Here is a 10,600-nt window from a genome sequence, read left to right on the forward strand (position 1 = left end):
AATGCAGTGGAAGTCCCACTCTGTTCTTGCACAGGAGGGGAGGGTGAAAAGGGGAGGGAATTCATGGTTAGCCTGCAGAGAAGAACTGCCCATAAAGCACCAAGAGCCTTTTGTCGATATACTACAGAGGCTTCACTGCCGCAGCCTTTGTGTTCCTGTCGCACACAAAACCCGAAGATGAACGGGAACATTTCTGAAAGGCACACTTAAGGTAGTAAGAAGAAAAAGAGGGATAGTAAGATAGCAGAGAAATCTGGATGACCTGCATAGCTGCATGAGATCTGGAAGATATGGCATGAGTTCTGTAACTTCAGCAGAACTCCCAGCAGAATGTCAGTTCTAAGGCAATAACTGTCATTTTCTGATTCGTTAGTCCAGAAGCCATACTTTTATATAAATGACCAGAAGCCTGCTGATTCATAGAATCCAATGACCTTGACATTTACTTTTTTCTGTTTGACAACCTTCTCCAAATCCCTCAGCCTGTGCCTAGTGCTTATAACCTAATGCTGCAGTCAGTGAGTGAGTTTCTCCGCTTGCCTGCCTGAGGCTGTCTCGAGAACACAGTGCTCAGCCCGGAGAGGAGCAGGCTTGAGAAGAGCAGTGGGCCTGGTGCTTGAAAAGGAATTGAAAAGCAGCTCCAGGGGGAGATAGGAAGCAGCAGCGTCCCCTCTCCCTGCAGCGGCCGGGGACGCTGCGCTCCCCCGGGGGTACATTCCCCAGCGCCGTTTGAGGCTGCTCAGCTCCATAAATGCCATTTGCATGGGGATAGGATGTAACAAGAGCTGTAAATCACTGACGGCGGAGTGAACTCCTCAGGGGCAGACACGGCGGAGCCGAGCCTCCACGAGCTGGGGCAATGTGTGAACGATATCTTTTGTTGGGGGGCAGGACTGCTAGCAATTACATGATACTTATCTGGCCCTTTGATGTGTATTTACACAAACAACGTTTTCCTCCGGGCGTTGCCGTATAAAGGAGAGGCCCGTGCGGCCCTATACCTTCTTCCCGGCATCTCCGAAACAAGGCAGGATGACTAAGGCCCCTTTCTCCGTGGAATGGTTGTCCCAGAGCAGCCAAGCTCTCAAGAGCCCCACCGAGGGCTCTCCACACCGAGCATCGCCCGCAGGCCACGGCTCTGGCTCCGGCTGCAGCCTCGGCCAGAGCGAGCGGAGCCAGGAGCAGCCTGAAGTGGGTCCGCGGGACGGGAGAGGCGGCAGGAGCAGGGAGCGAGTGGCGGCCACTCCCGCCGCAGGTACCGGGACAGCCTGGGGCTCCCGGGCGGGGGGCGGCGGCTCTGGGACAGCCCCGGGCCGGGAAGGCACCGCTGCGCGGGGGCTGCTCGGGGGCGCAGGAGGCGGGCGGTTGGTTCCCCACGCGGTGCCCGGGCCTGGCTGACTCTTTCCTCCTTGTCCCTGTCCCCAGGAGCGGGCGGGAGGCCATCGGGAGCGGGGCAGCCCGTGGCGGAGGAGGGTCCCGAGTGCCCGGGCCCCGAGGAGCCGTGCAGGCGGCGGCTGCGCACGGCGTTCAGCGCGGAGCAGATCAGCACCCTGGAGAGCTCGTTCCAGCGGCAGCAGTACCTGGGCGCGGCCGAGCGCCGGCAGCTGGCGGGCAGGATGCGCCTCTCCGAGGTGCAGGTGAGCGGGGGCACCGCGCGGGCTCGCTGGGTGGCCACAGCACGGCTCCGAATAACGGGACAAACGAGCCTGAGTGGCGTTGTAACCTCGTCTTCTCTCCTTCCCCCGTGCCCTTCCCCAGATCAAGACCTGGTTTCAGAACCGCCGGATGAAACTCAAGAGGCAGCTGCAGGAGCTGAGGACGGAGCCTTTCTGCAGCCCCGCTCTCCCTTACGGACCTCAGGGCCCCGTGGTGCCCTTGCCGCTCACATACGTGGCCCGGCCGCCGCCTCTGCCCCGGCAAGGGGCTGCCTCTGAGGGCTTCGCTTTGGCGGCCCTGCCGGCACCGGCCCTGGACCTCAGCAGCGCCTGCAGAGCACAGCCGGTTGGCTTTTGGGCAGCACCCTGCTTTGTAGGATACCGGGACCCCAGAGCTTTCCTTCTGGGTGTCTGACCCTCTGATATGAACTATGACAAAAGAGGATTTGCACTACTGATAGATATCTGGGCTGCCCTCGTCTGTAACTGCCTGGTGGAGTTACGATGCAGCACCGATCCAAACATTTACAAAGACATGCTGGACAACCTGAACCGTGGACTTCAGGCTCTTGCATTTATATGCAACTGTAAAATATAAACGGGGTGGGACAAACAATAATATAAATTGAATCTTTTAATAAACCTATTTTTTTCCAGCTTTCATGTGAATTCCTTTCTCAAGGGTTGTAGAGATATTCATCCTGCCCCAAATGAAAGCTCCTCTTCATTTAAAGAAGCATAGACTCCTTATCTAGGTTTGTTCTGCCCCCCTTCAATTTACTCTGTGGCTGAGTGCAAAGAAGTGTGAATTTCCCTCTGTCTTCTAAAGCAGGTATCCAACCCCTTCAGCTACTTACTAAATGAGATTTTCTGTCATGGAGCTGTGCTTTTAGCCAAATATGTGGATACACCTGTTACTTAAAACTGGGCTAGCTATAGTAGCAGAACAGATGCTTTTAAGATTTAAAAAATTACTTTCTAAATAAGTATGATATTATATCTTCAAATTTTTATCAGTTGCCTCAGTGGATCAGTAAGAACCTCTTAACTAAACAGAGCATGGAAAGGATCTTGAAATTTCTTACCTACAAAACAGTATCTAGTCATCTCACATGCAGTTATCAGAGTACAAAGGTGATGATCAAAAGAATTTTAACATTCCAAAGCTGTTTTCTGTAAGTGGCAGTAAAATTCCTTACCACTGTGCTATGCACTTTTAAAATTTGGATAATAAGCTAGTAAATTGATGATCAAAATGGCCTGATCTTAGGCCAGAAAAAGGGCTCTGAGAAATGATCTTTGACTGTAAGTTGGCGTAAGTATTTCAAAGTCAATTGTCAACTAACATGAAAAGAGCAATAAAAATTTCCATCACTTTAGAGGTGATCTGGGGGGTTATTTGAAGATTTCCGGCACACTGGTAATTTAAACTCCTGTAATGAATGGTCTGAGGATTCTCTGTCAGCCTCCTTGAATATCCTTTGTATACAGGGGCCAATTTGCCACTCGAGTACCCTGCCTGGTAAAAAGCAACATTATGTGCTGCTGTAGGCAGTGAGCTTTGCAGTCATCTCTGGGAGTCTCCTTGATTATTTTGTAACCTATGCTGTATTTTTCTAGTCCTTTGAGATATTAGTATTTGTTTGCAATTGCACAAATTCTGTGTCTCTAATGCAAGAGTTTCAGCTAAATTTAAGGCTGCTATCAATCTTGCTGAGATCTCAGGAACATTATGCAGTTATGGATTAAGGAAATTTGTTGACACGTAAGTAAAATTCCCATTCGATCGAGGCTTGTTTCTCGAAGTCAGGTATCATTCAATTGTAATACTGATTTGAAGAACTCTCTGACTCAAACGTCATTAGGGAACTGGGGTGTCTCCACAAAGAGCTGCAATCGTAAATATTTTCTTCTGCTCTAAAGCAGACATGTTTAAAATAACAAAACAGTCAAGGCCGGTAAATGTAAAATTTCCCTAAAAAAGAAAAAGTATAGAGCATTAAAACCATTGTGGCTATTCTGTTTTCAAGGGAGCGATGTTTGAGGGGTTAAATGTTCCGTCCCTCTATGATCTTGTATGGCCACAGAGGAGAGCCCCACCATTCCTCCAAGTGCTGTGCTCAGCCCTTACAGAATGAAATAATGGTAATAACCCTCCCTGCGCTCAGAAGCCAGAGCGGTGGTTTAGGGAGCCGGGCTGAAGGGACGGAGCACTCTGAGGGCACCAGGACTACTTGCAGCGCTCCGGGACCCCGGATCAAATGGGAGAGGATGAAAGGGATGTGGGCACGGGCAGCACCGCACCTGGGCCCGGGGAAAGTGAGAGACAGATGGAAAAGCTTGGGAGGAGAGAGGGAGAAGTGCTCCTGCCTGCGGAGGGGAGCTGTTCCCTGGGCGGGGAAATGCGGGAACGGAGTTTATGCAGGGGAGGAGGGTGTCGTCGTCCCCCCACCCCAACGGTGAAAAAGGAGACAGGAGCGCATTTTATCGGGTCCCCATGTCCCCGGTGAGAAGTGATCTGGGGCGGCTCCGAATGACCCTCATCCCCTGAGTCTGCCCTCCCGGCCCTCTGGCTCGTAACGAGGCCGGGCTGGGCCGGGCTGGGCTGGGCTGTCCCGTCCCGTCCCGTCCCGGTCCCGGGCTGCCCTGCCCACACTCGAGCTCGGCTCCACCACGCCCAGCGGTGCCCGCAGCGGGGCAGCGGCTTCCCCTCCGTGCAGAGATTTAGAGCCAGGCAGAGACAAGCGCTGCTCCGGGGACAGCACGCAGTGCTGCCGGCCTTGCCGTGCTTATTTAAGCCCGCGGGGTTTGCGGGGACGGCGCTGGGACCAGCGGCGGGGCGGTCTCGGGGATGGAGGCTCAGCGTGCGGGCGGCTGTGTGCGGCTCCCCGTGGCTGAGGCTGGCGGGGCTGAGCGAGAGTAACACAGCATGCCAGCTCTGGGCGTAGGAGCTGCAGAGCCGCTGGCGAGGCAGAAGCCGATCTCTGTTCGAAAGGGTGCTAATGGTCACTTAACATAATGACTCCTTGGCCGCAGGTATACTCAGCAAGCACATGAAATACCTTGCCAGTGTTTTGGCAGTGCTAGCTTCCAAATATCGCAATTTTCCCAGCAATTGCTCAAATGAACAGAGAAGTGATGCTCACTTGGCTGAGTCCCTAATGGTATCAGGTTCCTCCGAATGTCTACATGATAATTTCTGCCCTACGTGTAAAAATCTGTTTTCTCTTGTAGGTAACTAGTACGTTCCAGTTGTCTAGAAAGCTTTGTGAGAAGTATTTTTATTTTTGCTAAAGCTGTGCTACTCTGGCATTAAAATGTGAATCCTTGCTTTTCCTTTGATCTGAAAGAAACTCGGACTTCATGCTTTATTCCTGATTGTTTGAATTTCTCCTTCACTGTGTTTTAGCCCTGGCAGCAGTAAAGGGGCACTAGTGTCAGTGCAGGCCCCTGGACTGCACCAACCCCGGGCAGCCCCGGCAGCGCGGCGGGGAGCACCCTGCCTTTGTTTCCCTACCGCACCACAATAACCCAGCACCGGAACGCTCTCCGGCAGCTCAAAGCGGGGTGGGCAAGTCAGCTACAAATGGGAAGAAGAAGAAAAAAAAAAAAAAAAAAAAAAAAAAAAAAAAAAAAAAAAAAAAAAAAAAAAAGCCGAGTCGATTAGCTGGGGAGGAGTAGTTTAGTGCTCGTGGGGTGAAATTGTCAGAACCCTCCTGGCCCGACGGCTCTCGAGGGAGAGGCTGTATAATCTGGAAACAGGACTCCCCGGGGAGGAAAAGGGGATGGCAGGGGAAAATTGCCAGAGCGCTCACTTCAAAGCCCTTCTCCCCTGCGGTGCGTGCGCGGAGGGGGAGAAACCTGATTGAATTAACACCGCGGGGCGGGGCAGCCGCCAGCAACCGCGCTCGGAACCGCCCGTCCCAATTTGGCCAAAGCAGCCATCGGGGCACTGGCAATAGGATCGGGGTATGTCACCCCCCCCGCAGCTCCCAGACATGGTGGAGCCACTCGAGGGACCTCTTTGCAAACTAAGTGAAGTTTTTCGGCGTTGTGTGCTAATCGAGAGAGATCTCGCACTGTTAGGCCATTACATCTAATTGCTGCCCATTATCTCTTTCTTTGATACTCAATTAGATGACAATTAACTTGATAAATCCCACCGAAGTGGAGGGGGGAAGAAAGGGGAGAGACTTCTTGGTCTCGACATGTTCCTTGTGTAGATTTTACTACCCTTCCTTTATATTTATGTCTTAAACTCCTAGGCTTCGACCTAGTGTTATCCTCTAATAGTACCTCGTAGGGAGCTAATCCCGGCGTCTCTTCGGTATTCAGGTACGCTAAGTGCTTTATTTCTTATTTCACCTCTTAACTATTCTGCCTGGGCAATTCTGAACAACTGTGGAGGTGTCGCAAGTCCTCAGGCAATGTGGCGACGGCGTGCATAGAAATAAAAGTACTGGTTTGTTTCGAGCTAACTTGTACTTAACTTATCTAGCTGCTTTGTCCATTAGTTCTGCAAAGCACACAAAAATATTTCCCAGATAAATAGTTTTTAATCCAAAATGTGTGTTTGCTCCCACGGTCGCTAGGAGGGAAGAGGGTGCAGCGCTGCCGGCTGAGTCAGTAGCATTTGTCATTTATTGTGTGTTAGCCCGCATTGTTCCCGTGGGCAAAGGAGCGGCGGGGTGATGGCACTGTTAGTGTTCACGGGTACTTCAAACAGAAAAGCATCTATTCCCAAACAATCGATCTCGCTGATGCCTAATTGACTATCTAATAGCACCTATCAGGACATCAAAGGAGACGCTGAATAACCAAGTTAGCATTTCCAAAGGGGTGCTGCGGAGGGTACAAACAGCCATCAGCTGTCCCACCGGCCAGGAGCCCAGCCCAGGCCCTGCAGCTGCCTGTGGACCTGGGGGACCTGGCGCCTGCTCTGCAGCAGAGCAAACTGGCTTGTCTTGCCTGAACTTTCAGCCGTGTTAAACCTCCAGTCCTTATAGTGAGTTTACTTACCTCTCAAGGGCTGCTACACTTCCCCAGGCTCTCCTCCTGCCCATTCGTGCAGCTAAACACGGGTGGGTTTTTTTACATGGGGAGGGTGTTTGAATGTTGGGGTCTTTTTGGTCTGGGTTTGTTGGGTTCCTCGCTTTCACATAGTGGAGTGGGTGGAGTTGCAGTTGTTTTTATTACACCCCCTATCATCTCCACTTCTCCCGTTTTGTCAAAAAGACATTGGAAAATCTGTGCTTTTCATAAATATAATTGGGATCTGCCTATGATGGAGCCACTATCCCAGATCTGGTGGCCTAGTACATCAGCGCTCAATCAATGACAAATGCTATGATAGTTTGGTCTGTATATTGTTTTGGGGTTTTTATTTGGGTTTTGTTTTCCCATGGTCTACTTACAGACATGGCTAGCAGATAGGAAGTTTGTAACATGAAGATTTGCCCAACTATGCAATTATTCCCCTTGAGAAGGACTGTTTTTCTGTTGGTAAAACATCGCCACTTTTTCTTATGTTTCCATGCAAAATCGATGTGATGGTTTGCCTTGGCACACCGACAGTATTCCTGGGCACCAAAAGTACTCCAGCATCTGGCAAAGGATGAGTATCTGGTGTCTTATGCAGGAGATGCTGCAGCCTGAACGATGGGCTGGACCTTCCTTCATGCTGTAGGGCTGTTGCAGTTCTGCCTGTCCCATGGGTTTATATTCATGTGTGCACAAAGCCCCAGATGAAATATTCCCAGGCATACCAGAGAGAGAAATCTACCATTTGTCCTTAGAAGTCTTGTAGAGCTCACACAAGAAGAGCACCCTGTCCTGACAGCCATATCTGTAATTATCACATCCTGCTGTGAATCACTGCATTGACATTCAGGGTATCACACCGAGTTACAGGAGAGAATAAGTTTTCAGTACATTTCTGGAAGCAGCAAGTATGTTTCTTATGGTTGTAAGGCTTAGATACAAAGGCAGAATGATACATATATTGAAATATAATTTGGAGAAATGGGTCCACTATGTTTTTAATATAACATGTGTAAGAAAAATCCATCTATTTTTCAATATAGTACAACATTCTGAAGTTAGGTGTATACAGAGTTCTATAGGAAAATGTATCGTTTTCCCTGAAAATTTAGATTTATTTTTCATCATGTTTATATATCATGCCAATTGAATGCTTTAAAAGGTTCACATGATAGGAAATAGTTGAAGAGAAGTAAATTTGTGTCTCATATGAGCCCCATATTACTGCAAGGTGAGGGGAAGATTTAACGGCAGATGCAGCGTCTCTGCCCACCCAGGGTCGTTAAAGTTTTCAAGATTCTCAAGCTGCCACCTCTTTCTAATGGGAACTGAAACAGCCACATAACACCTTCCACCGTTTCCCCATCTGTTCCAGGGTTTTGTGGTCCACAGATGCAGCTTGTTTCCTCTGGAGTGGGGGGGATCCTAATGTTGGATTGAAATATCTCGTTAAGTAGGCAACTGAGATTGGAGTCTAATAAAAAAACCCAATCAGTTTTCATTGACTTTCAGCAAACAGTGGGGCAGGTCAGTTGCTTACCTGCATTCCCAGCCAAAGCAGAGGGAGGAAATGGCAGCAGCTCTTCAGGGTTAATTAGTTCGCTTCTGTAAGACTCATAATGTATCAATGCTAATGCTGGTCTCTTTGGGCACAGCACTGAGTGGTCATCTCGTGTCTGGGTCACTTTTGGCAGTTGGGGATGAAGTGTCTCTCCTAGAGGGAAGTCCCTGGTGTTTCTGTGTGCCCGGGTGAGGGCCCTGCAGGGCACGGGAGACCCAAGGCTGCCTGGCTTGGCACAGGTTTCTTCTGCTGGAGAAAGGATGGGGGAAGCTGCCCTGCTGAACGCGGGATGCATGCTGCTTGCTGAGTAGGAGTGTTCTCAGTTTAGGAGCTCCTGAACACCAGTGGTTTTCTCGTACTGACTCTAAACTTCTTTCTGGTGAGGTAATGAGGCTCTACAGATAGCACTCACTGCTTTACCAAGGACAACTTGCTATGAATGTGTTTCCATGTGGCAGAACGTGAGTTTTTCTGCTTGGATTTGTCCATACATTGGGTTATTCAGAAATTGCTGTTCTGAAATAAGATCAGAGATAACATAGTGATGTGATGCATTTGCTTCAGAAAAGGAAGGACCGAACACAAGTGGAATAGTTATTAAATCCTGAAGTTATTAAAATTAATGTGCAGGCTCTTAGTTCACTTGTGGAGCAGTGAGTGACCTATCCCTGCTTGCCTGAAATGTGTCTGGGATTTAAATGTTCGTGTTACAGTGGTTTTGGTTGAGTCAGTGGCACTCACAGGTATGCGGTTCTGTTCTAGGGTGGGATCCAGCCGTATTCAGCTGGGCATTTGCATCGGCTTGTGCATATCAGCCCAAATGACATTCTTGTGCCAGCAGTAAGTGAAACTCCTTTAGTGGCTGTGCCCAGCACTCCTCCAAGAGCACGGCGATCTCTCTGTCGGGGCTGTGCCGAGGCAAGAACAGCCTTTCCCATCCCTGCCCTGAGGGGATGGTGTCGCAAGTCAAGCTTCAGGAGGCGTGTACCTCTTGCCCTCCGTGAGCTTGGTAAGGTGTTTGCATTGCTCAGGTGCCTGGGCTTTATCCCCACCCCGGGGCCAGTGTGCGGATAAGCCGACTTTGTAGGATCGGGAGGGGTCGATAACCTTCCATCCATTCCCGCTGACACGGAGTTACGGGAACGCCTGAGACAATGAAAATGAATAGCACGAATATGAGTGGAGTTTTCCCCAATGATTTGCATAATAAATTGGGGAGGTGATTAAACTGGGGGTTTGTCGACTTTCTTTAATTTTTTTCCCTTCTTCTTTTAAGGAAAAAAACCCCCAACAAACCAACCAAAAATCCCCCAAGAAACCCTCACATTGCCAGTGAGTGGGAACCGGGATTATTGCTGTGTTTTAGAAAGAAACAAACTACTTCCCTCTTAGACCCAGGTTTATGGTGTCCACTCCTTCCGGTGATGCATCCGAGTAGGAGTTCTGAGGAATTTGGGATGATCATTGAAATTGAGGTCCTATCAGTGCATTTACCCAGTTAGAGGGATTGGCGCTCGCTTCTATTCTCCTTTAAGCGAGCGTTAGAATTGGAGTTATTCAAGTAAGGCTACTGCCGGTGTGCTCGTGGTCGGTGTGGTATTTTTTACTGTCGCGACCAAAAGCCCGGTGAAGTTGAACAAAAGAGGAACCTGGAGACGGGCTGAGGTGCCGAGATGCCCCTTTCCCTCAGCCAAGCTGTGCCGGGAGATGTCTTGGTATGCTCCCTGCATTACAAGGGCACCGTCCTTCTCGGGAAGCGGCCTATGGATTGGGGCAGTAAGAAGCTGATGAGGTGCGAGCTCCGCTGCTCACTCAGCGCTTTGATCACTAAACGATTGGGGAGATGGGTTTTCTGGCTAGACAGACGGCGCCAAGTTCAAGCTGAGAGGGCCCGAGGCTCTGCTCACCCCCAGCCTGGCTCTGGCCCGGGCAGTGAGGGCTGAGCCTCGTGGATAGGGAATGCTTGACATTGGCCCCCCATGGCTTTTCCCAGGGAGGGAGAAGGATGGCAGTGCCGGCAGGCTCTACCCAAGGTACCTTATCCCTCACCCTGGCCCCGTGGGTGCGGGTCTCGGGGCTGGTTTCGGGCATCTGTGCAAAGTGGGACCCCTCATTGGGAGAGGTAAACCCGCGCTGCCACCGGCAGCCACGGCGTCTTTAGACGCCCATTTGCGGGCCTGGGGCTGCTCGTGCCCTGCCCTCCAGGGGAGAGGGGCAGCTTTGCACTTCAAGGGGGTCTCCCTGGCCCCGCAGACACGCTGGAGCCAAGGGCTGTAGACATTTGCCAGACGTGTGAACTTTCCTCCTCGCTGGTAGCTGTTATCTCTGCTCGATTCCCACTTTG

At 50.6% G+C, this 10,600-nt stretch overlaps 1 protein-coding gene across 1 annotated transcript; it reads left to right on the top strand.

Annotated features, from left to right (window-relative positions):
• Window positions 1-728: 728 nt before the first annotated feature.
• On the top strand, window positions 729-2,263 carry LOC136364513 (homeobox protein vent1-like). Its single transcript, XM_066324483.1, has 3 exons — window positions 729-1,255; window positions 1,426-1,637; window positions 1,759-2,263. Exons 1-3 carry the CDS (start codon window positions 1,033-1,035, stop codon window positions 2,068-2,070), a joined length of 747 nt encoding a protein of 248 aa, XP_066180580.1. The 5' UTR covers window positions 729-1,032; the 3' UTR covers window positions 2,071-2,263.
• Window positions 2,264-10,600: the final 8,337 nt, after the last annotated feature.

This window comes from Sylvia atricapilla, chromosome 8, assembly GCF_009819655.1.
Source record: "Sylvia atricapilla isolate bSylAtr1 chromosome 8, bSylAtr1.pri, whole genome shotgun sequence".
NCBI classification, from domain to species: Eukaryota; Metazoa; Chordata; class Aves; order Passeriformes; family Sylviidae; genus Sylvia; species Sylvia atricapilla.

Bases quoted from the DNA above. Each gene is read 5' to 3' on its own strand.
- LOC136364513 (XM_066324483.1), top strand. From the start codon at position 1,033: ATGACTAAGGCCCCTTTCTCCGTGGAATGGTTGTCCCAGAGCAGCCAA. The intron at 1,256-1,425 runs GTACCGGGACAG...CCCTGTCCCCAG, and splicing joins GGCGGCCACTCCCGCCGCAG to GAGCGGGCGGGAGGCCATCG. The intron at 1,638-1,758 runs GTGAGCGGGGGC...GCCCTTCCCCAG, and splicing joins TGCGCCTCTCCGAGGTGCAG to ATCAAGACCTGGTTTCAGAA.